General features: G+C 41.4%; 1 protein-coding gene across 5 annotated transcripts; it reads right to left on the bottom strand.

Moving 5' to 3' along the window:
* Nucleotides 1-27,412, bottom strand: fkbp15b (FKBP prolyl isomerase family member 15b). Of its 5 annotated transcripts, none has more exons than XM_080308770.1 (30): nt 27,220-27,412; nt 17,090-17,193; nt 16,923-17,001; nt 16,662-16,731; nt 16,495-16,569; nt 16,197-16,295; nt 15,838-15,987; nt 15,654-15,722; nt 13,276-13,419; nt 13,008-13,150; nt 12,877-12,925; nt 12,674-12,790; nt 10,988-11,072; nt 10,810-10,910; nt 10,624-10,678; nt 10,402-10,511; nt 10,206-10,304; nt 10,024-10,118; nt 9,377-9,479; nt 8,807-8,890; nt 8,123-8,294; nt 6,395-6,531; nt 6,134-6,289; nt 5,881-6,033; nt 5,383-5,475; nt 4,504-4,617; nt 2,489-2,596; nt 1,340-2,004; nt 687-795; nt 1-516 (listed from the first exon to the last, which is right to left on the bottom strand). In XM_080308770.1, exons 1-30 carry the CDS (start codon nt 27,267-27,269, stop codon nt 439-441), a joined length of 3,666 nt encoding a protein of 1,221 aa, XP_080164896.1. In that variant the 5' UTR covers nt 27,270-27,412; the 3' UTR covers nt 1-438. The 5 variants fall into 5 exon arrangements, with proteins under 5 accessions (XP_080164896.1, XP_080164894.1, XP_080164893.1 ...); XM_080308768.1 differs by having other exon boundaries at nt 8,807-8,839; nt 27,220-27,403; XM_080308767.1 differs by having other exon boundaries at nt 5,881-6,018; nt 27,220-27,403.
* Nucleotides 27,413-27,416: the final 4 nt, after the last annotated feature.

The following is a 27,416-nucleotide window of genomic DNA, read 5'->3' on the forward strand; positions in this document are numbered from 1 at the left end:
TGTCTCTGATCATTTATTTTTTGAAATTAATATCAGCTTAACAAAAGTACGTAAAAGTTCAGTTTTTAAAACTGTGATTAAAAACTTAGCGAGTACAGTCTGAAATCATTTATTCCTGCATGTGAATCTGCTACACTGCATGTTAAAATCTGGGCCTGAACTGATTGCATCATCAACTGTTATTAAACAAGTACAGAAAGGCATTTCATTAGATTCCTCTAATTACAGGCTTTCAAGGCTGAAGCTTTGCTTTGTCTGCAGCAGCCGATCAATGAGCAGGATCACACGGAGCTGCAGAGCTAGACTGACCATCCTCTGTTCAGTCAGTTCATCTCTTTCACCTTCACGGCTCTACCGTGGAGACACAGCTGGTACACCTTGCAGTGTTTGTAGCTTTGGAAATTAAAAGACGCAGACTAATAGTGCTCTGGTTCCATGTCAGTTCATCCAGTCCAGATCATCATCATCCTCGTCATCACCAAACAGGGGAGCAGGTGGTGGACGCCCCTTTAGGCTCTGGACACAAAGCAGAGGCAAAAAGAAGAAGAAGAAAATCACAAATAGTGTCCAAGTGCTAAAACATCTCCGACACAACACACAGGGGAAGGGCTGGGTTTAGTGGGATGAGGTAAAAGCGCTCAATCAAATCTGAGAGCTTTGCCTGAACTCTACAGATCCTTCCTTACCATCTCCTCTTCCTCTTCCTCCTCGCTGGGTGCTGCGGGGGGATTGGCAGGAGTTGTGTTCTGGAAAAATGGCTCCTCTCCATTTTCCTCATCAATTCTCCCAGTCAGACTGAGAGAATAGCAGAAAGAGGTGGGGCGAGGCAATAAAGCCAGCAGGATAGCGTTTATGCAAGCGGTTAGTTAGCAGGAGGGTATGTCAGTAGTAATGTAGACATAAATATGTTGCAAGTTACAAGTCTTTTCTTAACACTCTCTATGCGCTTAAGGTTACATTATTCATTGGCTCCACTGGTAAACTTTTCAGTATTACTGACAGCTGTTTGCCACGACAGTCTAAGAAAGAATACTTGAAACGTGATGCGTTCAAGGACGCATTTATAAGCACGAATTATAAGTCCTCACATGACGAAGTACATGAGCCCCAATTAAAGCAACCATGTAACAGACCAATGTTCACTCTGTCCTGTGTGTATAATTTTATACTGAAACATTGTTGTGATTGGCTGGAATAACATTAACCATAAAGTGTATATGAAAAGTGGACGCAGCTTCCCAGTCTATAGGGAGGCCAATGAGGCTTTTTGTTTTTTGACCAGCAGAGCCACAAAATCAAACTCGTAACTTTACCACCAGCCGTTATGACCTGTGCTCACCCTGTGTTCTCTCCCGAGGTGTCCTGAAGTTCGCTCGGTGGTGGAGGCGGGTTGGATGGGGGTCCAAAGGCTTTATGAGAAGCAGCATTTTTTTCTCCTACATCCTCTCCATCATCTTCCACGCTGTCCACGCATGCCTCACTGGTCACTGCAGCGTTCGTTTCTGACACAGCATCTTGCCCATCGTCAGGTGAACGCTCATCTGGATCCAAAGACTTGCTGGTGTCTTTATCTTCTGCAGAGCTTTCAGGAGCAGGTTGCTGCCCCTCCTCCTCCTGTACCTCGCACTCTGCTCCTGGTGCTGCCGTTATTGTCAGCTCTTCTGATTCGAGTTCAGTCGTTGAAACTGGATGGATATCTGTGCTTTGTGAATGTTCTGCCTGAGTTGTTGTGTTTGACTCACACACCGTCTCCTCAGCTGCTTCTTCCTGATCCTCACGAGTCTCCCTGACTTGAAGAGAATCTGAATCAGCCACATGTTCCTCCTCCTCCTCTTCCTTTCTGACCTCTGTCTCTCCATTTATGTGCACATTCTGGTGAGGTTCTTCTTCCTGTTTCACATTTTCAACCTCTTCTTTCTCCTCTTCCTCCGCTGTTTCCTCCTCTTTTGTAATTGGTCTTGTTGCAGCCCCGCCTTTGGCACTAAGGAGCTGCAGAGTTACATTCTAGAAGAAAAGAAAACCACATTAATGGCTGGTTCTAGAATTCTGTGATTCAAAACCAAATGCCAGTCAAACACTTCCATTATCATGAGATGAGTGCTGTGATTGTACAATATGGATAAATGAACAATGCCTTTCCACCTGTGGTGATGTAAGACAAAAGATGTGTCGATTAGTCCAAACATTTAAGAACTCTGAATTTGTGCACAAAGGCTGCATATAAAAAAGAAAGGTGTGGTCTGTGGCTCTGCTGCAGTGGAGGGGTGGTACAGTAAGCTCACAGGGGGCGGTGCCAGGAGGTCTGAGGGGACAGGTGAAAGGAACTGGAACTAATGAACTCTTGGCGTGTGTGGTGTGGCAAGGAGCTGCAAAGCTGGCTTCCTGGTTGAACATAAGGTGCCGAAGCAGTGGAAGTGTTTTAGAATAAAGGCGCTACGACTGACACTCGAATGCTGTGAGGCTCCTGATCGCTTCAAAAGGATTTTACCTTAATGGTAGAGACAATGACCCCCAGCACAGCCTGGCCGGTGTAGGATTCAGTGAGATCGAACTCCTCTCGCAGTGAGTGGAACACTCCGTTCATCACACGCTTCACCTACAAGAACACAAATGGTGAGTTATGTCCCAGCATGCACTGGCCTTAGACTTCACACAGCATCACACTAATGCGCGTACCAATAAGCAAACTTTTACTTCAGCTTATTGATAAGTGCTTTGAGTGCTCAGTGTAGAAAAGCGCTATATAAGAACCAGTCCATTTACCAGCTGTGATCCATGATGCATACCCACACTAGGAAACCCACTGATTATGAGTGAGAACACGTGTTTGGTATTTTTAGGACTAAATCATAGAAGAAGAAACTCTACGTCCCAAAATCAGACCTACTGTTGATGTACTACAAAGGCTATGATGGTGATCGGTCATGCTGTCTCAGTTTAAAGGAGCGTGAACATTATCCTGTATTTCATGCTCCTCACTCGATTTTTCTATATTATTCATTATATTCACTCATTACATTTCATCTAATGATGTTTGATTTTACAGGAGCTGCAGAGCCATCACTCCTCTGACCTAAGCTTTAAGCAACCATGACTATGGTGCAAATCAGCACTTTGACTTCCTGTTGAACCTGATGTCTCAGATATGTCTGAAGGTTCTCAGTCATCTAGGTCATGGATGAAAAGAGACTTAAAAAGAAGAAACTTCAGGAATGTTTTTCTGTCTCAGCTCCTTGGACTGATTTCTCAGAGAAACCTGTTGTCCTAACTGTTGGCTTCTCATAAAAAGATGGAGATATTCGTACCGTTCTACATAGAAAACAAAATGAGAAAATGAATTTACTGAAGCATTATTTACGATACAAACCCTCTGTGAAAAACTGTGCTCTCAAGATATTAAACATTATACAAAGTGTCTCTTCAAACAATACATCAGTCATTTAAATCAAATTAGGTTAATATTAGGCCTCTGGAAATATATAAGAGATTTTGTTAAATATAAATGTCAACTTCATGCCAGGAAGATTTTAATAATTTTATTTTGCCAGGACAGATTTCACCTGCTCAGCAGCTTAAAGCTTTTCATAATGGCCAAAATGTTTCTATATAAGCACATCATCTTAGTCTTTGCTGTGTGATGCCGTGTTCTCCACAGCAGAATCGTGTACGTTTTCAATGCAGTCCTGTGTCAGGATCTGAACATCTTCAATGTTCGATACAGGTTTTACGTACAGACACTGCTCAAGATTCTCTGATTCTTTTACTGATATTCTGTAACATATATTATAAAACCAGCCAATACTTTACAGCTGTGCATGTAGAAATATTATTTTTAAACTGTTGAACTATGTGCCCACACAGCCTCTCAAAGTCTGGGACGCTTCCCCAACTTTACTTCTAGAAGACTCTGTTCTCTCAGACTGTAGGAAGCTCGTTTCATATGCAATCATGTTCCGAGTAAACCATTTAGTTTATATGGGAATTATTTTTTACCATAACTTTCTGTGTGTTATGACAAATCACTGGATTCTGCTTATATTTACATTTAAATCTCAGCTTTTTTTGTGTTTGTTAAATTGTACATTAAAAAGTTTCCCTTAAAAAAAGTCAAATTCCTGCCAAACATACAGCATTTTCTATAATGTATATGTTACGTGGGTAAAGTTGCTAGATACACTTGAAAGTATCTCTCAACACGTCAATATAATAAATAAGAAATGGTTTTAAAATGGGTTCAACCGATATTTAACATGACGGACTCAACATCAGAATCCAGTACTGGATTGGAAACATCAGGCAGCATTATGGAAAACAAGCTGAAAGCTAAGACTAAAGCGCCTGCACTTACATCTGGAGACATTAATGAGCTGCTGCTGATCATTTCTGATTTTCATTCTGTGATTTCTATCAGCTAAACAGCTTCTTAAAGTGACAGATGAAGACAAAGGCTGCACTGCACCTTCTATTAATTGTTCTGTTTGAAAGGTTTCATGTACTTCTCACCTCTGCTGCAGTGTCTCCAGAAGCCTCCTGCTCTTCCAGTTTGCTCTCCAGTTCTGCCACTCGTCTTCGCAGCTTCTGTCTTACAGTCGCTCCCTGCTGCTCCAAGGCTGTGTACTTGAAGAGAATAACATGACATAAATATATGTAATGTAAATCACAACGGTATGGTTGTAACCCCTCCCACCCCATGCACGCCTCCATGATGGACCATCGGAGCACACGCAGCAAAAGACTGGAAATGCAGAACTGATCCTTACAACTCCTCCTCACTCTGTAGGTGATTTTCCTGAGGATTAATAACAAAGCTATTCTGTCATTCAGACCGTGCACCAACAGTTTTTCATTGAATGTTTGTTTCATCTCCCCATCATAGCACAATACTATGTCACTTTAGAATCACCTGCACTGATAAGCTTCAGGATTTAGTTATATTGTTACTTGTTACAGTTATTTGATCTTATATTTTGCACTATCCTACTGTATACTTGTATTCTGTTGTACATATTGTATCTTATTCCTCTGCTCCTCTGCCTCTCTCGCTGCACTGAACATGTGTACAAAAGAATTTCCCTCAGGATAAATAAAGTTCTTCTTATCTTATTTTAATCAGTCATAACAGGCATTTAACAGCTACTTCCCAGAGAAACAGAGGAGTCCCCGCCACACTTATTACCATCACTTTTAAGATCAGGATTCTGTGTAGCTCTGCTTTTTGTTCAGGTGAAAATGTCAAGATTTGGCTACAGCTTAGGCACAGTCTCCGTGCTAAAGGGCTAAATATTCCTGGGTAGTGAAGTCGCTGAAAAAATGCATTCCCAGCTAATAATAAATATTTAATCTTGTTAGACAAGATGAGTCAAATGCAGTCATCCATCTTACTTTTTCCTGAAGAGCGTGCAACTCCTCATGATGCTTGTGTTGCTGCAGCAGACTATGTTCTTCTGAGTCTCTCAGCTGCTTCAGAGCTGTAAACTATTGACAGCAAACATGATTCAACAACACACCATGTAACGTGTACGTGTCCCAATATAAACTTTTCTCAACTTTAAACTGAACAATTGAAGAAACTACTGCTGAGTGGCACAGGACACCGCAGTAATGAAACGTGTGGTAGTATTATATTATATTATATATGTGGAATGTTTGCTAGTTACTAAATGAATGGTGAGTTAAAATGATTATTATTGTTATAATAATCATCTAGAAAAGGTCAGTGTACTTCTCACATTTCTACGTTAATTAAGAGATTCATTTAAAAGTAAGTTTTTTTTTTTTAAACACGTTTCAGTGACAAAGCAACTCAAAGTGCTTTACATGAAGTGCCAAAGGGCGTAAAATGAACATCATAAGACGATATGAGAGCACGAGCTCATGCACCTTTTCCTGCAGCTGGGTTAACTTGTCCTGCAGACCCTCTCTCTGCTCTGTTAGTTCAGCCACCTCTCTGCTGTGCTGCCCTTTAGCTGAAGCCAACATCTGGGAACACTTGCCCTTCCATTCCTGCTCAAGCTCTGCCTGCAGCTGAGACAGCTTCAATAAGCATGTAAAGCAACGTTAATGTTCACAAAACACTGTTGATCTTTCCATTTAGAAGATGTGATCGCCCTTGGGCTGGATGCAGAGATGTGACCTGTTCTGATGCAGCGTTGTCACTGCTGGTCCTGGCCTTGCGAAGTTGAGCTCGGAGGTTGTCGAGCTCCTGCTGGCTGCTCTTGCGGAGCTCCTCCACCTCCTCATCCCGACGCTGACGCTCCACCTGCCATTTCTTCTTTCTTTCTGAAAGTGCCTAAATGTGAGGCACACCTTTTTGTCAGACATCCCTTTTTGATTTTGTTTCCATGGTGACTGTGTATTGCTGTAATTCATTCACAAAAGAATGAAATCCGCTTACTCGTTCTAGGCTCTCCTTGTCAGTCTTCAGGTCCTGCAGCTCCTCTTCCATGGTGTTCACTTTCAGCTCCGTCTCTTTGCGTCTTTGTTTCTCTGAGCGGTACTGAGTCTGAACCCTCTCTGCCTCCTCCTTCAGCTCTGAAACACATGAACACACAGATGGTTAGTCCGGTCCATTTTTCAAAAAAATAGTCTGACATCTTCTCCTTTGCTCTTTATGTACCAGGCACTAGATGTTCTTACACAGGGTTGCCTTGATTTTCTTGTTGCTGATGTCACACATGCATATTTTTTAAAATCAAACGTTTCTGTTAAAGTAACATTCGTAGCTCAGATGTTGGAAGGGAAAATATCTGTGTGGTCGTTAGCTCTGGCCGTAAGTTTACAGGGAAAGACAAAAGATTTAAGGCATGGACAGAACTTTCCAAATCACCACAAGGACACTGAGGCTGCTCTCCATTTCAGCAAAAAGGGAAAGCGTGAGCTCCCTGCATGGTCGAGAGTAGAGAGAGCATACATTAAGGCATTCGTTGAGAATGAAGAATTCAAAGAGAATTCAAATATTCAAATCTATCCATGCATGGATAGGGGGAGGGGGGGAGAAGTCAGATACACCCTGGACAGGTCAGCCTCCTTCCACCCCCATGACATCTGTCTGTGCAGGCCACAGAGACAGCCAGATTTAACGATTAGCCTAACCCCATTAGCTGCGCGTCTTTGGACTGTAGGAGGAAGCCCGAGTACCCGGAGAGAACCCACACAAACAGGGAACATCCAAACACCCCACAGAAGGGATTCTAACCCAATCTCTTCTTATTGTGGGGCAACAAAAGTGCTAAGCACTAAACTTCTGGTGCTAAACGTTATGAGGATACGGGACAGGCTTCCTTCTGTGTGGCTGCTGTATGTTTTGCAGTAAAACACAGTTTTGATTTCCTTTTCTAACAATCCGATTTCAGCTTCTGTGTGACCTCAACTAGTCCTGTTAACTGTCATAATAATGTGAAGGAACAGTTATGTTAAAGAAAGAAAATCTTCTGCTTTAAGTCAGACAATTTCAGATTCAGACAGATTGTTAGGAAAACGTTTGGGGAATGTTTAACAGTGGACCTAATGATGACTATGAACCAGCCAAAGTACAAGCTCGTTACACATTTAGTCAAATTTATGAGTTTGTTCGCTCTCTCGAGGCGCTCAAACCTTTGGGTGTTTTTGCTTCTTCACTTGTATGAAATGTATTCATCTGATAAAAGGATTTGTACATTCTATAAATAAAATGAGTCTTATCCTTCCATGTTATGTCTAATATGTCTAACATGTCTTGCTTCAGCATCAGCTGCTCTAAGTTTAAACAACAGGACAAAGAAGCAGTTAAACCTGCGTAAACCATCGCTGTGTTTTTCTGTTGGAGATGTTTTAGAGAGACATGAATAAAACTTTAATTCTTTAGTCCCTGTGTGTTGGTCCTGTGACAGACTGGCGACCTGTGCAGGGTGTACCCCGCCTCTCGCCCTATGAAGGCTGGGATAGGGTTCAGCGCCCCCCGCGACCCTGAAAAGGATAAGCGGAAGCGAATGGATGGATATAATATCTGCGGAGGTAGACTCTGTATTGAATGCACCTCTCTGATTGCGGCACCAAAAATTCTGATATTCATAAAAAGGCACAATTTTTATAATGTTTTTTATACTTATCGGGCACAGTGTATTTAAATCGAGCACACAAGCACCTTCCAGCTGTGCTTCCAGGGCAGCGACGCGTTGGCAGCGGCTCTCACCGTCCTGCAGCGCTGTGCTCAGTTTACCCTGCAGCTCCGCGGCCTTCTGCTGGTGAGCTGAAGCTTCGAGCTGCAGCTGAGACACCCGCGCTGCCGCTGAAGCCAGGTCCTCTGTAAGACGAACCTGGGGGAGTTGGCGAGAGGTGAGAGGGGAAGATGTACTGGTGGCACTATATCAAAATAAAAGCCACAGAGATGGTGGAACAACATAGAAACAAGCCTGGATGAGTGTCTGCTGGTGCTAGCAGTGTGTCCCTGTGGAAGGAAAATGGTGAGTGCTGATTGATGAAAAGGAAGCAGAAGGACAAAAACAGAAATAAGGTTAGTTGAGGTGCCAGTGAAGGATGATGAAAAAGGGTGATCCAGTGGCTGCAGTCAGACTGGGATCAAATAGGAGCTTCTCACAGTTCTTTGTGCTAAATTTTGTGCTTTCTGGTCTGCAATGACCTGGAAATGACTATTTAGAGTCTCGGGATTTTTTTCAGCTGCGCTCTTACAGCATAACAACAAAACTGCTTTAGGCAGCATTGTCTTCCTGTAATTTAAACATCGATTATAATTCTAGATGCTTTTTCTTATTTTACAGATTCTAGCTGACCCCAGTCTGATGGCACTACACAGAGGAAACAGGCTCACCTGGCCAGAGCCCAGGTCCAAAGGCAGAGGATGCTGAGAAGAGAGAGCAGTGAATAGGAGTTTTTCCTCAGAGCAGCACTGCAGCTTGAATACAATGAAAAGAGCATTTGGAAAAGAGTGGAATCAGCAGACAGCAAACCTTTAACCAAGTCCAAACTACAAACTGGCGACACACAAGTGTACAAACTATAGGAGCACAATAAGAAGGCAGGCTGGAATCACCAAATACACCACGTTATTAAACCTTACACCACACCCTTTGTACACTTAATAAGCAATTCAATTACAAAATCACAAATAAATCCAAAACAGTTTAACCAACATTTATTCTCAGGTTTTAAGAACAAAAAAAAATAAAAAAAAACATTAAATCTCAATTGTGAAGACCCGCAGCCGCCTGCCACAAAATCAGCAGACTGTAATATGCTGCATGTGACCACTAAGTCCAACACATGTCCTGTTAAGTTCTTAGTCCTTTCACTAAAAGGGAAGTCTGTCACCACAAACATCCAAAACTCAGCCAACAGCCTTATTTGATTCATTAAAGACCAAAAATACCAAACGACTCACTTTGTCCTGCTCAGCCTGCAGCAGTCTCGCCTGGTTCTGTTCACTGGACGACTTGAGGGAGTCATTCCTCTGTTCCAGCATCAGGTGACTCTGCTCCATGTACCTGAAAAATCACACGTCTGCATCAAGCACACTCAGGCTCAAAGACTCCCTCGTGCTTTCATTAGGCTATGTGGGACTGCTTGGTTACTGTTAAGATCAAATTACAACGTGACAGAGAGACAGACAATTAAACATTAGAACTAGAAGCAACCCATTCTGAACTGTTAAAAACTGCATCACACTAAAACTCGCTGGTACTGACAGAACATCCAGGCTTATGTCATTAAAAAGTCTGAATTACAGCCTGGTACAAAAAAATGTTTTAAACTGTTAATGTTTCTGCTGTTTCTATAAAGTTTCATAACAACTGCAGCATCAAGGAATTCATCTTCACGTTAGCATTTCAGCTGCTTCCACATTGTGCCTGTATTAACAAACAAGCAGCCACACACTTAACAAACAGGCTTCAAAAGTCAGAGTCTATAAATCTCTGAATTTTACTGCCAAGATCCCTGATGGCACTGTGCAAGGAATAAGAATCTGAACATCTAAAGAGACTTAAGCTTTAGGCTGCCCCGTATCTGTGCGTAATTCTTTCAACTCACCTCTGGTTCTGGTTGATGAGATCTCCGATCTTACGGTTTTGCTCCTCGATGCGAGAACTTTTCTCAAACACTTCTTTTTTTAAACACTCATTTTCCTGAAAGCAAAATAAGTGCTCAGAACAGCTGCAGATGGGGGGATTTAACAATGCCTCTATAAAGCACTGCGCTGCTGATGCATGTACCTGAACAATTCTTTGGATATTGTGCAAGATCATGGAGGTTTCCATCGACACAGTAGACAAACCCGTGGAAAGGCCCCCCTGCTTTTGAAGATCATCGATCTGTTAAGATTTTGAGGAAAGAAGAAAAAAAACGAAATCAAATGTTTCTGCTTTGCATTAAAGCTGCTTCATGATTTTGTACCATTTCAGAGTGTACCTTTGAAGCCAGCTGATCCACTTTATCGCCTACTTTTCCAACAGCTAAGCGAATCTCTGTGTTATGCTGTCTGGCCTCAGTCATCAAGAAGGAAGTCACATCCCCAGAGCCTTGAGAAACAACAGGAGCACACAAGGGTGTGTAATTTGAAACCATTGCATCCAGCATTATTATCATGAGGTCATCAAATGAACTAGTAGCTTCCTGGTGGTTGAATCCTACCCATGTATGGGACAGCTGGTGCAGGGTAGACCTGGCCCACAGGCTGCAGTGGAGTCTGTGTGTAGGAGCAAGGCTTTGAAATGATGTAATGCACTGACATAAACACACATTTTCCATCTCTGCCACTACTTCTTCCAACATGTATTAGAAAATATTAAGTTAGTACAAACAGTGGCGATGCTACACCTGGAACGCGTGGCTGCTGGTTGGCAGTCCAGGCTGTGCTGTCACAGTGCTCATAACAGGAAGTAAGGCGGAGGTGGGAGGAGCATGAGGATGAGGATGTACTGCAAAAAAAAAAACACTGCAATTTTACAGATGCAGGAAGAGAGAACTGACGGATGAGTAAGGACAAGAAGTTTACCGTGTGCAGCAGCTGCAGGAGCAGTGGTGATCGGCACTGGAGATGAAACTACGGGATGATCCTTTGCTCTGCTGCCACTGGTGTCCTGGAGATAAACGCACAGCAGTGTGAACTCACCAATGATGATGCCAGAAAACATTTTGTGCGTCATATTTTCATGTGAAAGAGATGCATTAATCTCATCAGTTTTCTTTTAGACTTAGATTAGATTTAAGGACATGGCGAGCACCACTGCAATTTAAATTTTTCCTCTTCGGCTCTGCTGTCTGGTAATGTCCACAGTTTTGAAATCAAAATGCAATGCTAGTTTCCTGTTTAACTAAAATTAATCTAAGAGCATAAGACAGTGTAATAATCCCACACACCTCTACAGCCACAGACCATATTTATCAACAAGATGACTTAAAAATCAATAAAGACAAAGTGTTAAGAGCATTCTAAATGTATGAACACATATATATATATATATATATATATATATACTTATTATTAGTTATTCATTATTCGTCATATTAAAAAATATGGTTACAATCGCAGTTTTGTAAAATCAAACTAACCTGAAATTTAATGACTCATACACACTGTCTTCTATTGCTAAAGACAAACATAAAACACTATTTTAACCATATGTTTTAAATATCATTAATAAAAGGGAAAAAAGTAAAACATGTAAATGTTTTACAAACAGAAAAACATCCAAACATTTGTGTTTGTGCACATCCATGGAGACACACAGACACACAACAGTATGAAGTACAGTTGTGTTTGGGACAGTGTGGCTAAGTGCCAGCTGATCCACATTTCACTCAGCTGCCACTTTAAATGTAACAAGAAATAACATACAATATAAAACAGTTTCATCTTTTGTGAAAATATAAGCAAGGAGCCATTTTATTCCATATACAGCGTTTGTGGGTTTTGTACAGACAAAGTTAAGCAATTAAAGCACTGGACTAATTTTCCTTTGTTTTTTTTACAGAAAATAGCCTCCTAATCTAGATCAGCTGTGAGAGCCAAGGAACAATCTCAGGGACTTCCTGACATGAAGTTTTTACCATAAATTTGTCCTGTGAAGCTTAAACACCAAGTCTTTTGAAGCAGGTACTGCAGATAACACTAATAACGCTAATACTTCTAATAACAACCCTAATAATAGTTAAAGTGCAAACGACAGTCAGGACCCATTCCATGACCTGAAAACATGAAGAAGCAACGCTCCCATCCACCAGTAAGAACCCCAGCATACTGGCAGCAAGTGTTTTCTATCTAACATTCATACGCGTATTCATGACGCATCCATTGCAGAGCACTGGGTTAGTATCTTGTCCAGCGGTGTTTGGTATGGAGACTGGAGCAGGCAGGGATTTAAACACCAACTTTCCAATTAGTGGATGACCTGCTCTACCTCGTGGACTACAGCTACAAACAGTACACTGGCCCTACAGGAGGGCGGTGGTCATTTCCAAAGATAGAAATCTTTTTAAAGAAATGCCTAAAAATACACTAAACCAGGCTTAGCTGCAGGATTCAGGTACATTTTCTGGAGAGTATTTTAAGCACCTGTGGGTTTAAAATGATCTACAGGTACAGGAATAAAGTTTATCAGGCTTTGGATACAAGGGCAGTAATATTTAGGTTACTGACAACAGGAAAATGCTAAACCAGTACACATGACAAGATACTGACCTCAAGCTCAGAGTCACTGGATTCTGGCTGGCTGGCCGCCCCTGTCAGAAACGGCAGCATGGGCTGGCCCATTTTTGCCATCCGAGAAATCAGTTTGGCTTTAGTAGCATCTGGGTTCTGAAATTGGAGAAGAATAGCAGCTCCAATCTTCACAGCACCAAAACAAATGAATACCAAAAACACAAAATGAGGTGCTTGCTTACAGCCAGCTGCTCACTCAGAGAGTTTGACTTTGCACGAAGTGGTGGCTCCCTGGGAAGACAAATCAGCTACTGTGAGGGAAAAAAAAGTTTAGAATAATAGTGCTAACTATTTTATCAGGTTTAAATCTTACCCTGGTCTTCCTGAACCTGAAGAGGGGGCCTGTGCTGAGGGCTCTGGGACCAGATTTTCAATACTGAGGGCTGGGGAAGGAGCAGCAGAGTCTCTGGAGCCAGCACTTGCCCGATCAGAGCCACTGTCCTTTGAGAACTTGACCTAAACCACAAAACAAGCTCAATAAGCTTCTAATATTTCAGAAAGTGGTTGAACGGTAGACTATAGTTGCTAAAACAGATACAAGCAGATGAGGGAGATGTCGAGGACTGTGCAGCGGATGTTACCCGTCGAAGCTCTGCTTCAAAGATAAGAGTGCTGTTAGCCGGGACACGGTTAGGGACACCCTTAGATCCGTAAGCTAAATCGGGTGGGATGACAATGAGACGACGGCCTGCCTTCTTCATCCCCAGCATCCCTTCCTCCCAGCCCTGTGCATACAGCGAAGGAGAGGAAAGAGATGAGGTAATAACATAATAGCAACAGAAGAGTGATAAACGGCACAATCTCAGTGCTCACACACTAATTTAAAGCTATGCTAGAACCTTTCAAAAGGAACTGTAGCATTTTTGGATGATTAGAAATGCAGGACAGACCCAACACAAGAGCAAATATAAATAAGTGATGATTTAATAAACTGAAAATTATATTTATTTAATCGACAACATCATAAGTTAAGGTGAGCCTAAAAGCAGCTGGCTAATCCACTGGTCTCATTTACGACCCCAGCATTGTAAAACAAATTAATATCAAACCTAATGTGAGAATGTAATATTGGCTTTTTTTGTCATTTAAGCAGGCTGTAGCTAAGCCGTTTCATGTATTATGTGCTTTTTATTTTTAATGAGTGAATGAACTGTAACATATCTTTAAAAATGAGGCATTCTCCAACTTTCTTGGTTGACTAACAGTCTGTGGACAGTGAAGAATGTGGGCTATAGTCTCTCTAAGTGAGAAACAAACGGCTCTAAGCACAGTGCAGGTTACAATCTATAACATAAGAATAGAACCCTCTAGTGTTTTGTTAGCTTGTCAAATTACATCACAAGCTAGCATGAGGCATGTCAGACAATGATGATTATTCCCATCACCAAGTCTTGTACAAAGAAAAGAAAAAAAAAAAAGAAAAGCACAAAGATTTCTGCAACATCAGTACTGATAGGGATGAGTTTTCTCTCTTCACTGGCTGTACTGTAATTCATTATAATCATCAGGATGTCTTAAAAACTCCCTGAAAAGTCTTCAGTAGCAAGAGTCCTGACAGGGACTAGAAAGAGAGAGCACATTTCTCCTGTATTGGCTTCCCTTCATTGGTTCCCTGTTAAATCCAAAAACCTGCTCCTCACATACAAGGTCTTAAATAATCAGGCCCCATCTTCTCTTAATGACCTTGTAGTACCATATCACCCTATTAGAGCACTTCGCTCTCGCTCTGCAGGCCTAATGGGAGGCAGAGCCTTCAGTTTTCAGGCCCCTCTTCTGTTGAACCAGCTCCCAGTTTGGCCCAGGGAGACAGAGCTCCCCTCTACGTGTAAGATTAGTCTTAAAATTGTCCTTTTTCATAAAGCCTAAAAAAAGGATATAGTTAAGGCTGGATCAGGTGATTCTGAATCCCCCTCTACTTATGCTGCAATAGGCTTAGCTGCTGGGGGCTTACCATGATGCTCTATTTCACTCACCATCATAATCATTATTCATTATTAATATCTGACTCCCTTCCACAGTGTGTATTGTATGCCGTCTTCCTCCCATCAACCCAACTGGTCATGGCAGATGACCGCCCTCCCCAAGCCTCATTGCACCAGAGGTTTCTTCCTCTTTTAAGGCAGTTTCTCTTTACCACTGTCGCCAAGTGCTTGCTCAAAGGAGGTTTGATTGTTGAGGTTTTGTCTGTATTATTGCAGGGTCTTTACCTTATAATTTAAAGAGACTTGAGGTGACAGTTTTTGTCATTTGGTGCTATACAAATAAAACTGAATTTTAAATACTGAATGTAGAACTAAATCTTTTCCAAGAACAGTCAAGATGGGAAGATTAGGCAGCTCTCTGCAATATGGAGAGCATAATGTTTCGAGCTTAGTCCTTTTACAACAAGCTACTTAGTCATGGTAACAGGAACTCTGATCATCATACCTAAAATATATGCTAGTTGATGTACATACCGTACATATAATATTACAACATCGTAGTGAAGGACAGTCTGGTCACACAGTGTGTTAACATGAACGACACACAAACTTCAGTTCACTTAAATCCTGTGTGCATCAGTGAGTTTATCAAGTTGCACAGAGCTCCATAAAAATGTAGCTGGAATTACAGTGTTTAGCTATGACAGCTACATTATTCATTCACGTTTTACTTGATTCAATGAATCCACACAGAAAGCAATTAGCTCAGCATGCATTATCTTGCTGCTGAAGGTTGGTTGCTAACACACATTCAATGCTCAGGCTGCCTAGATAATCCTCCGATGTATTTAGCACCCTGCCATGCCAATCAGCAACCACCTCATTTAGTTTCACTCGAACCACCAACTTCATATCGCCCGCACTTATTTCACCCATTCTTTTTATGGTGTTGGGTTGCCACATCACTGCATGTCACTTCCTGTGTGGACAGCCCTTTGAGCTACTATTCACAGTCACTGCAGTATACTTTCACTCACTCTGATCACTTTCCCAGCTCCAATCTTCAGTCGCAGCAACTTGTCTTTGTTTTGGTTGGAGTCAAACATCTGTAGCAATACAAATAAGATTCAAAGACTTGTTCGTCATCATAACCAGAAAATCCACAAGAGAAAAAACAAAAAACACTGATACTTGTTAAAATGAATGATGTGAGTGTTTGACCTGTCCACAAGTGTGGTTCTCCAAAAGCCAGCCCGTGTACACCACCTCCACAGAGTCTCCATTCTCCACTGACTGGCCCTCACCAAGACTGAGGTCCTGGAGTACCACTACATCTACAGTCGCAGCGCTGTTCACTTTTGCTAAACATACCTGATGATAAAAGATAAGATAACCTTTATTAGTCCCACACATGAGAAATTTGTGAAGACTTCTTCATCATGCTTGTACATAATGTAGACTACACACATCGTTTTTTGAAGATCGCCTGATACTTTTGGACTTTGTGCTGTCAATAAACAAAGTCTGTTTGTTTTGTGTTGGCCCAACTGTAATCACAGTATTTATTATTTGAGGCTCACCTCTTTGCAGAAGTCTGAAGCTGATTTCTCTGACTCAAACATAAGGGACCAGTTCTGCCTCTGGTCATCATAAAAAGTGCAATAATTGTTTTGCTGTACCTGCAGAGGAAGAAGAGCATGTAGCCATGAAAACAGTCAGTGGGGGAAACAGCTATTCTTTACAGCTGCTACAAGCTTTTCAAAAGAAAAACTATCTAAAGAACAGGGTTTAAACAGGTATCGCAATGATTATCGGAAATATATAACTAACATTTTCAGATGGTGCATCTACTTTTGTATCCTTCATGACTATACTCACCGTGAAAGCAAAGCCCACGTGAATCTTGGCAGAGGTTACTTGTTTCTGTTGGCTTAAATACAGAAGCAGCTTGTACTGAAGAAAAGAAGAGCTGAGCTCATTATTAAAAACCAAACAAAAGTCAAACCAGGAGCATAAAGTAAGAGACTAAATAACAAAGCTCCAACCTCTTTTGTTGTATGGTTGCCCAGCACAGCAGCTCCCAGCTTTCCCTGCTTCATGTACTGTCCATTAATACTACATGAGACAACACAGCTGTTCAGTGAACAGAGAGAGAACTTTGGGGGAGTAAAGAATTTCATTTGTGTAAAGAAAAGGGGGATAATGCTCCAAACAGATGTAAAAAACAAATAAACATGAAAACTGACATTTAGAATATAGCACCTGACATATTTAGATGAGTGCTTAAAAATGGTTTTCAAACTCACTATCTGAAGGCTTGGACTGCTGTTGCAAATAATACTGCTGGAGCTCCAGGTTGTAGAGCTGGCTTCTGATTGGATGGAGCTGCAATAATATTAAAGAAATGATCAGTGGTGGCTCTGCACGACAACTGGATGTAAATTCAGCAATGCTGCAGTTCTGAGACTGTTACCTTGGTTGGAGCTCTTTCTAGGCTGTTTGGGGGCTGTGTACTGGAATGACTCGTTCCCCTGACTGGTTTCCTGGTCTAATCCAAACAGGGAAGCCAGCTTGGCCCTAAAAAACACAAAAGATTATGTACATGTGGTTGTATTTGCATTGCTATATGGTGCTTTAAAAAAAAAAAAAAAAAAAAAAAAACATGCTGGACATCTATACTGATACTGGGTAATGTGTTGGGAATGAAAGTATGCAAAATAATGTCATGGAAATTAAAATGATTAAATAAAAATTATTATATTGTATGCATGTCTGAAACATCAAACCATGATCCCAAATAGATGACAGATGGTTTCCTGGGGGATCTCCCCTCAAACAGAATCTTGACCAGCTGAAGTGACACCAACACGGCAGCATGGCAGAATGCACCAGTAGATGTGACATTGTTCCGGGGAAGGGCCTCTGTGCCACAGGGGCTGAGCAGTGAGCCGAACTCTTCAGCCCAACTGTTTACCACACATTGGTAGAAGGTTATTGCTACGGTGGTAATACTGTATACGTTTATACGTCTGATAGGCATGCTTGACTAAAATCTGTTCCCTTATGTCATTGCATTTTACTGTATTAAGTAATTAAAAATAGCTACAAAAGAAATAACAATGCTTGCTTGTTTTTATTATTATTTTTATTATTAGTAGTAGTATTAGTAGTACTACAACAGCCAGAGACATACCAATTATAGCTAGTAACACTGACTACTGAGCTAACCAAAAACAGCCTGGGTTTCTATTTCTTACTAGGGTTGGGGGGGGGGGGAATCGATTCTGTAGTATCGTGATATTTTGTTTGCTAATAATGTATCGATACAGGGACAGCAGAAATCGATATTTTGTTACAAAAAAGGGTTTTTGTGCTCTGACTTCAGAGCATGTTGATCCTTTTTCTGAGCAAGAATCCTGACATTCCTTCACTGTCCAAATGTGTTTAACTTTATTTTGGCAGCAATAAACATGACAGTTTACTTAATTAAAATAAAACATGTCTTAAATTAAAATAAGTTTAAAACTTTATTTAATGTAAAATTATATTTTGTTTTAATTTACTTTTAAATTCTTCAGTTGCTGAAGGGGCTGCATAGTTTCCATAAATTGCATAGTTCAGAATAGCTATAATTGTACCAGATGGTTGCATTCAGTTAAGTTGGACTAGACTGTAATACAAACCGTTCAGTTTGTCAACAATAAAACTGAACTGAGAGAAAGACTGAGTGTGAGACTTTGATATTAGATAAAATGAATATTGATAAAGTTTACCTTTATGTACAGAATCTGAATATCGCAAAATATTTTTTAAAAATTGCAATAATATCGTATTGTGCGTTAAGTATTGTGATAATATCGTATCGTGGGATGTATGGTGATTCCCACCTCTATTTCTTATACAGGTAGACTACAAAGACAGTTGTCAGGCACAGGCTACATCCACACTAGCCCGGATAGATTTGAAAACGGCGTTTTCGTCTGAAAGCGAAAGCGAGTGAGAATTAAAGAATTTGAAGAAAAGCTATCTGCAGCATGTACAAACTGATATTAATCTTTAATAGGACTGTCAAAATTGAGAGCAAACAAAACAACTGCCGTATAATGCCTTCTTAGTTTAATTGGTCACATGACTGCATCACATGACTAAAATGTAATTGTTTTCAAAAAGTCTTTTCGCTGTCCACACCGCAACGTGAAAGCACTGTTTTTAAATGTATGCATTTTCGAGAGCGTTTTCAAAACGCTGCATTTTCCTTCAGTGAAAACGCCGTCTCAGTGTGAACAGGAGGCCAAAACGGAGAGAAAACGAGGTGTGGACGTAGCCACAGTGTCATGGTGCTGCCCCCACCACCCACCCCTCTTTACTGAAATCCCACCTACTCTTATGTGTGATGGCAAGTCTTCAAGAGACAAAGACCAGGAAGGAACCAGGTCCAGACAGTGTGTCACCCTCCTGCCTCAAAGTATGCTCTGACCAGCTGGTTCCCATCTTCACACTGATCTTCAACAGATCCCTGAAACTGTGTGAAGTCCCCTCCCATTTCAAGCACTCCACAATCATCTTGGTCACTGGGTTAAATGACTACAGACCTGTCACCCTGATATCCTTTGAAAGACTGATGCTGGCCTGCTGGTGCTGGTTGTGAATCTTAGCTTGGCAATTCACCAGGCCTCGAGTATGGACAGCTTGTTGTACTTCTTAGGCACCAGTTTCTTCATCACACCTTCCTGCAGTTCTGACAGATGGCTAACTTCCCTCCATGCTGCCTTTATGGGCATTATTCAGACATATGCAGCAGCACAGCGCTCCCAACTACTGTACACCTTTTTTGTGTTTTTGTCCTCTAATGCAGCGGTCCCCAACACCCGGGCCGCGGACCGGTACTGGTCCGTGAGTCGTTTGGTGCCGGGCCGCAAGAGTTGAGGCTCGGGTGTGAAATGTATGGTTTTCAGGGTTTTTATCGTTAAGTCGGTTTCCCTGGGTCTTTTTCCGTGTTGTAGTCGTATGTCTTATTTTGAAAGAACTATTTACGCATTGCCATAGCGATCAGAGAGCATCAAGAAGCAGAGAGGAGGATCTCCAAAGGTTGATTCTGTTCGTCTGGACGTAGCGTTTTGTGGGAGAAACGTTTCGTCACTCATCCAAGTGACTTCTTCAGTCTCAGCTGACTGCAGGTTTCCCCAAACGCTACGTCCAGAGGAACAGAATCAACCTTTGGAGATTTACTCACTGAGCATGCATCAAGACAGAGAGGATGTTACTCTCAATGTTGTTGGCGCATTTCAGGAGGTGGCTGCTAATAAAGTTACACAATTACACAGTGAATTCGGTTTATTATTATATTTGCAAAATACCAGTTTGTCTTTGTCTGTATCATTTTATTTTGTTGTATTTGTCCGCGACACCTTAAAGGCTGGTCCGTGAAAATATTGTCTGATATTAAACTGGTCCGTGGTGCAAAAGGTTGGAGACCGCCGCTCTAATGTGTGCCTTTCTCTTGTTTTGTATACATGTCTCATATTTGTTATTTATTCCTGCTGTCTTTATATTTTATGACCCAACTTCCTCACTCCCCCTTGCCATAGCATTTGTGTAGAGATTAAGGAGTCAGCTGAACAAGAAAAACACGATTCAGGGAGTTGCCACATATGTCCTGTCAGTCATCAGATACTTTACTGGGATAATAAGACAGTCAAAGGAGGAGACTGGTCCCACTGACATCAGGGCAAGAAAGTTCCCTAGCATGCATGGAAGGTTTCACCACAAAAGTCCAGCACTCTGACACTTTACGCTAAGTGGAAGGAAAGAAGCTTGGGACTAGTGAGTGCCAGAACCACTGTTCAGGATGAAACAAAGATCCGCCAGTATGTCGGAAAGATGACACAACTCAGTGGTTCCCAAACTTTTTTTGCTGGGCCCCCTTTGTTTTACAAGAAAAATGTTCGCGCGCACACATCCTCCAACCACACACACACCCATATTTTGCTCCATTGCGGTTTATTTCAAACATTTAGTAAATAATTAAGCAAATACAAGTAATCTGCAATAAATTACAGGTAGTAAGAAAATAAACGACTAACTCTTTTACGCTACGTCCGCACCTACACGAGTATTTTTGAACACGCAGCTGTTTCGTCCACATGGAAACGGCGTTTCGAATCACTGAAAACTGAGATTTTTAAAACTCCTTTTTTGAGTTTAGTGTGGACGAGGAATACAGAGTTCGTCACACAACATCAAAGGTATGTGCCTTTTTCCACGTCACGCTGTACGCCACGTTATTGTTTACATGAGATGAACTGCAGAATGGCAGACACAAAATACTGTTAATCTGACTGACTGCAGGTTTTACACACAGTTACTGTCCCTCCATTTACAAAGGCAGAGGCGTCAGTGTGATTATTTTACGTGTAGTTGTTTTTTTCCCCGTGTAATAATATTCAACATTGCTTTTTCAAAAAATGCCTCTCTGTGCAAAATGGGTTTAAAAACATAAACAGCTGTGGGATCCTGTTTGTCCATGATTTGAACCGGGGAACAAATCGTGGCAGGATCAGCCTGATGTTATTTGTATCCCGCTGTAACTTTACTGTATAAAGTATAGTATAGTATGTACAGTGGGGTAAAAAAGTATTTAGTCAGCCACCGATTGTGCAAGTTCCCCCACTTAAAATGATGACAGAGGTCAGTAATTTGCACCAGAGGTACACTTCAACTGTGAGAGACAGAATGTGAAAAAAAAAATCCATGAATCCACATGGTAGGATTTGTAAAGAATTTATTCGTAAATCAGGGTGGAAAATAAGTATTTGGTCACCTCAAACATGGAAAATCTCTGGCTCTCACAGACCTGTAACGTCTTCTGTAAGAAGCTTTTCTGTCCCCCACTCGTTACCTGTATGAATGGCACCTGTTTGAACTCATCATCTGTATAAAAGACACCTGTCTACAGTCTCAAACAGTCAGACTCCAAACTACGCCATGGCCAAGACCAAAGAGCTCTCGAAGGACACCAGGAAAAGTATTGTAGACCTGCACCAGACTGGGAAGAGTGAATCTACAATAGGCAAGCAGCTTGGTGTGAAAAAATCAACTGTGGGAGCAATCATCAGAAAATGGAAGACATACAAGACCACTGATAATCTCCCTCGATCTGGGGCTCCACGCAAGATCTCATCCCGTGGGGTCAAAATGATCATGAGAACGGTGAGCAAAGATCCCAGAACCACACGGGGGGACCTGGTGAATGACCTGCAGAGAGCTGGGACCAAAGTAACAAAGGTCACCATCAGTAACACACTACAACGGCAGGGAATCAAATCCCGCAGTGCCAGACGTGTTCCGCTGCTGAAGCCAGTGCATGTCCAGGCCCGTCTGAAGTTTGCCAGAGAGCACATGGATGATACAGCAGAGGATTGGGAGAATGTCATGTGGTCAGATGAAACCAAAGTAGAACTTTTTGGTATAAACTCAACTCGTCGTGTTTGGAGGAAGAAGAATACTGAGTTGCATCCCAAGAACACCATACCTACTGTGAAGCATGGGGGTGGAAACATCATGCTATGGGGCTGTTTTTCTGCCAAGGGGACAGGACGACTGATCCGTGTTAAGGACAGAATGAATGGGGCCATGTATCGTGAGATTTTGAGCCAAAACCTCCTTCCATCAGTGAGAACTTTGAAGATGAAACGAGGCTGGGTCTTCCAACATGACAATGATCCAAAACACACCGCCCGGGCAACAAAGGAGTGGCTCCGTAAGAAGCATTTGAAAGTCCCGGAGTGGCCTAGCCAGTCTCCAGACCTCAACCCCATAGAAAATCTGTGGCGGGAGTTGAAAGTCCGTGTTGCTCGGCGACAGCCCCAAAACATCACTGCTCTCGAGAAGATCTGCATGGAGGAATGGGCCAAAATACCAGCTACTGTGTGTGCAAACCTGGTAAAGACCTATAGTAAACGTTTGACCTCTGTTATTGCCAACAAAGGTTATGTTACAAAGTATTGAGTTGTATTTTTGTTATTGACCAAATACTTATTTTCCACCCTGATTTACCAATAAATTCTTTACAAATCCTACCATGTGGATTCATGGATTTTTTTTTTCCACATTCTGTCTCTCACAGTTGAAGTGTACCTCTGGTGCAAATTACTGACCTCTGTCATCATTTTAGGTGGGGGAACTTGCACAATCGGTGGCTGACTAAATACTTTTTTGCCCCACTGTATATCTCCAAAATGTCAGAAGTAGTTAGTCATTACAAGAAGTGTTTGTGAACAAAAAAATCACGAATGTGGGATACTGTTTGTCTCTGCAGGGAGACCTACCTCGGCACTTGTGCAGGTGAAGCCAAAGGGCAGATTTGCTTCACCATATTTTCTAGTCTTTGGCTTAGAATGAAACATATTCAGCGATGCTTCATCTCCTGCTTTGCGTTTCTGTAGGTGCCCGTGCTAGCAGTGTCCAAGCGTTTTGTTTTTTTCCCCCCTTTCCATCCCACGCCCCCCCGCCATGGCTCTGCGCCCCCCACACTTTGGGAAGGTCTGACACAACTGATCCTACAAATGGCTGGACAAAGCTGGACTAAAATACAGCACAGAGGCACTAATCATGGCAGCACAGGAATATGCACAAGACTGACAGAGGCTGGGTCTACAACACTAGGCACGAGCCCAGGTGCAGGCTGAAATGGTGGTTGTGGTTGAGAATGACCAGACCAAGACTTCCAGATACTGATGGACAAATTGGTGGCAGCTAACCAACCACATGTAGTAGTGGTGGGCAAGAAGCGGAAGAAGTCTGTAGTAACAGATATAGCCATCGCAAGTGATAGCAAAGAACACAAAAGCTTGAGGAATACCAAGAGCTAGAGATGTGGAAGGTGAAGGCAACAGTGAGCCCTGTGATCATCAGAATACTGTTGACCACAGGCAGTACCCGCCAGACGGCGGTAACAGCACCAACATTTTATTTTATAGTCAAGTTCCCAGGTATAAACTGTATATATAGCAACCAGACATGTGTAAACAAGAAAGTGTCACAAAACCACACATCATCGAGCTGGCATCAAGATGTCATTATTGTAACCATTTTAACCACTACCAGCTGATGTTTGTTTTTTTTTTAAAATTCAAATATACTATTTTGTCCACAGTCATAATACCCATATGGAAGAGATATTTATAAATCTTCTGACGTTTGTATCTGTCTTGTGTGAAACTTGTATGAAAAGCATACAAGAGTGAAAACACATATAAGATCCCTTGAAAAATTATATAAATGAAACTTGTATCTTTTGGATATTTACTAAAACAATATATGAAAGTGGCCACTTTCATGAGTGAATCATATCAGCCTTATATGATTCACTATATGAAGAAGGCCACATCTGATGCAAGTCTTTTATAAGTTTATTCTATTTCTTTTCCATATGGGGGGTAAATTATGTGGGACAGTAAGTAAACTGTCTGTCACATATTTCACATGACATCAAGATTCTTTCTCTAATCACATATTTTATAAGCAAATGGCTGAAATGATTAGTTCGTTATCCAATTACTTGCCAAGTAATTTTTAGTCACTGGTGGCAGCCTGATACTGACCCCTGGAACTCCTTCCACTGGTAATCACTGGCATCTCCCAGAACAGACATGTTGAAAGCCTTAACGCATTCATCTCCGACGGTAAGGAACTGGGCTGAGGAGGGGCAGCCAGTTTGCATGTGTGAGTCAGAATCCTTTTAATGCTTGTTCCAATGCTCGTCTCGCTTGCTATGCTGACCACTCAACCCCCAGTGCTATCACACTTGTGTGACAAATTCAACAGCGTAGCAGAAAAAGAAGAAAAGCGCAGCGCTCTGGCTTTAGTGCTGCACGGGTCTTTGGAGGGAAGAGATGGGCTGTAGCAGAAGCCTTCAACTCCAGTCTACTCTAACAAGCAGCATGTGAGAGGAATTAGATTCCATAACACTTGTCCCTCCTCAACAACAGGCTCTACGCTTGCCACTGATCCCAAACGCTCACACACACACTGCACTACAGTCACACAGAACTCGTGCAGAGGGAGGAGGCATGAGAAAAGTGGCAAAGATTAAAAAGTCAGCTGGAAGCTTTCCTAATACTCAGTGAGTCTGTCCCATGACAAAAGTGCACCAAGTTTGGGTCTTTCAACACACAGATCCCTTTTTTCTTTAAAGAAGAAGAAATAATTCAAGCTTCTGGAACTACTTTTCCAATGACACTAAGAAAGCTGCAAAACGCTGCATTTTGAAAATAGTGTCAAATTAATTGTTTTAATTGTTATGCAAAGGTTCGAATTTACACACAGCTGCTTTAAGCTACCACATTCTAAGGCCAGGCTTTGGCTGAAAAATGTAAAAGAATAAATAAATGAATGACTAAATTTATTCATAGGTTTGATAGTGTGCTTGGCATCATTGTCCTGTTACATGGCTGTCTCAGCCAACCTTTAGCCCTCGATAGATGGCCTTTTACTCCACAATACATCTCCCAGATGCTCTATGAGTGTCACCTGGTCCAGCTCGAGACATGATTATCAGATAATGAGTTCATGGTTTTTAGAAATTTAGAGAGAACATAAAAATTTAACAATAAAATACATCACTGTTGCAAGAAAGAAAAAAATTAGATTAATACTTTATAAAATTGTTAATCTAGTGATTTAGTATGCAGTGGTAAAATACACAATTCAAAACAGGTTAACTGTTTTATTGCTGCGAGCGCTCTTTATAGTGCTGCACATTAGAGCTCTGAAGCTTAGTGGACACAGTCAACATAAAATATAACGTCCCATAGCGCAGTAAAGGTGAAGCGAAAATGATTTGGTTTTTTGGCATATCAATGTGAAACTGCTCTTACTGATTGAATGGGTATTTGTGGCACGTGTCCTATGCTCTAACTGCATTTCCAGTAGTGTAAAACAGACTAAGAAGCTAAGTCAAAATCAAGTATAAATATGTTTACACATTTTGTGAATGGTTAAATGAATACACACACATTCCCATGACAACGTGACACACAGTTTGCATTAACAACTGGGATTACATCATGTATTCCCCAGTACAAACTCTATAGTACTCTTAAAACACTGGTTTTTATTTTTCCATTGGTAGTATTTTAAAACACGTCCAAACGTCCAAAACTTGCTTCTACGGACATACGTCCCCATTCTTATCAATGACCGTTTACCTTCCTAATTCCTATGGAAGCAGTAAACTCTATAGAGTCATGTGAACTCTTTTTCACATAACTGTATACCACAGTTAAATGTAGTATAGCCATCAAAGTGTCTATATCACTGTGAATCAGCCTGCAGTGTTCTCATTGTATTCATTTTATTATTATTTTTAAACTGTGTGTCACAGTTTTAGACGTCCCATATCATGCTGCTTTTGTGGCTTTAGTTTCTAGAAGTAACCTCTTTATATGCACATGCACGCTTCCATAGTAAATACATTCATTTTCATTTACCAGTTAGATGTTAATAGTCAGAATGTGGTTCAGTAAGTTGGCTTGAGGAATCCTGTACTGCTTACATTGAGGGCAGGATGGGTTAAATGTTTTTCAAGAACACTTTGAAGCTCAAACAACAGTCCAGTATCTCACAATTTACTTGGCTTTCATTTTTTCTGAAAAGAAAATATCCCGATGTCAGATCTTGTTGTGCTCATTCACCCTGTGTGCAAAGCATCTCTCCTCACTCACACACATTTTTAAACAAGAAAGTCTGTGGCCAGTTCACGCATGAAAAAACATCACGCACCAACTAATTTTCACGCACCTGTCCATAAAATAAGTTAATAACTTCAGTAAATGAAAATAATGAAACTCTTTAATTTGCAGTAGCGTCCTTCTGAACGCGATGACGTTTACTGTGAAAAGGGGTAAACGTCATCGCGCTGTTTAAAAAACAAAAAGCCCCGAAGTTTTGCAGGTTTTTGCCTGATAAAATCATCTACTTCTTTTATGCTTTTATTGCGGGCGACAGATAAACACGAAAGAAAAATTACATTTGATGAAGGCTTGAACAGTCTGAGAAGCTACATTCATGAATGCTACTTGGAAAATGAGCCACAGAATCATGTGAGCAGGCAGAACCAACACCGGAGTGTTTGATATAAGCAATCATACTGCCGCAAACCTATAAGAGGTCACACTTTGCATGACAAAACGATTCAAACCCGCTCATACCTGTTAACTTTACACTGCATTAATAGTCCTGAACTTCACTTAAATGCCGTTTTATTTTCTTCATTGTGTATATGAGGTCACTTTGAAATTCGGCAGATATGTCGCTTTGACAAAACTTCACATCACTTCACCGGGATTCTCTTGATATTCCGGTAAAACACGTAACAAAGGGAATTAAAACCATAACTGAAATATGTACTACATGTTAGAAAGGGGCTTAAAATGATCCGCCTGCTCTTTAGACTTTTTTAATGGTGGTGGACTCCATTTAATCACGATTAATACAAAGATTAAAATGAAAGCTGGGTCAACGGCTAGAACATGGGCTAAATCCTGGTGAGCTAGTTAGCTTATAGCCTAAAGAGCATTAGCTCGGAGTACAAAACCAACTCACCCTCCTGTGGGAGACAAGAAGTCTCCGTCCTCATCGTCCCCAACGAACATTTTTTTAACAGTTTGAAGCCTTCGTCTATTAAATAAAAGAAACGCACAAAAATGTATTAACTGTTTGACATGACTAGTCTGCGACTTCCCCTTCCTGCTTGTGCAAAAGTCAGCTGACTGTCCACCTGATCCGAGTTCAATTGACCG

Source organism: Astatotilapia calliptera, chromosome 12, assembly GCF_964374335.1.
Source record: "Astatotilapia calliptera chromosome 12, fAstCal68.1, whole genome shotgun sequence".
NCBI classification, from domain to species: Eukaryota; Metazoa; Chordata; class Actinopteri; order Cichliformes; family Cichlidae; genus Astatotilapia; species Astatotilapia calliptera.

What these genes read in the sequence shown, in the direction of transcription:
- fkbp15b (XM_080308770.1), bottom strand. Translation starts at nt 27,269, where the DNA reads ATGTTCGTTGGGGACGATGAGGACGGAGACTTCTTGTCTCCCACAGGA. An exon ending in TTGAAGCAGAGCTTCGACGG is followed by an intron (nt 13,151 to 13,275) that starts GTAACATCCGCT and finishes TTTGTGGTTTAG; the next exon opens with GTCAAGTTCTCAAAGGACAG. An exon ending in TGCAGGCTGAGCAGGACAAA is followed by an intron (nt 8,891 to 9,376) that starts GTGAGTCGTTTG and finishes ATTGTATTCAAG; the next exon opens with CTGCAGTGCTGCTCTGAGGA.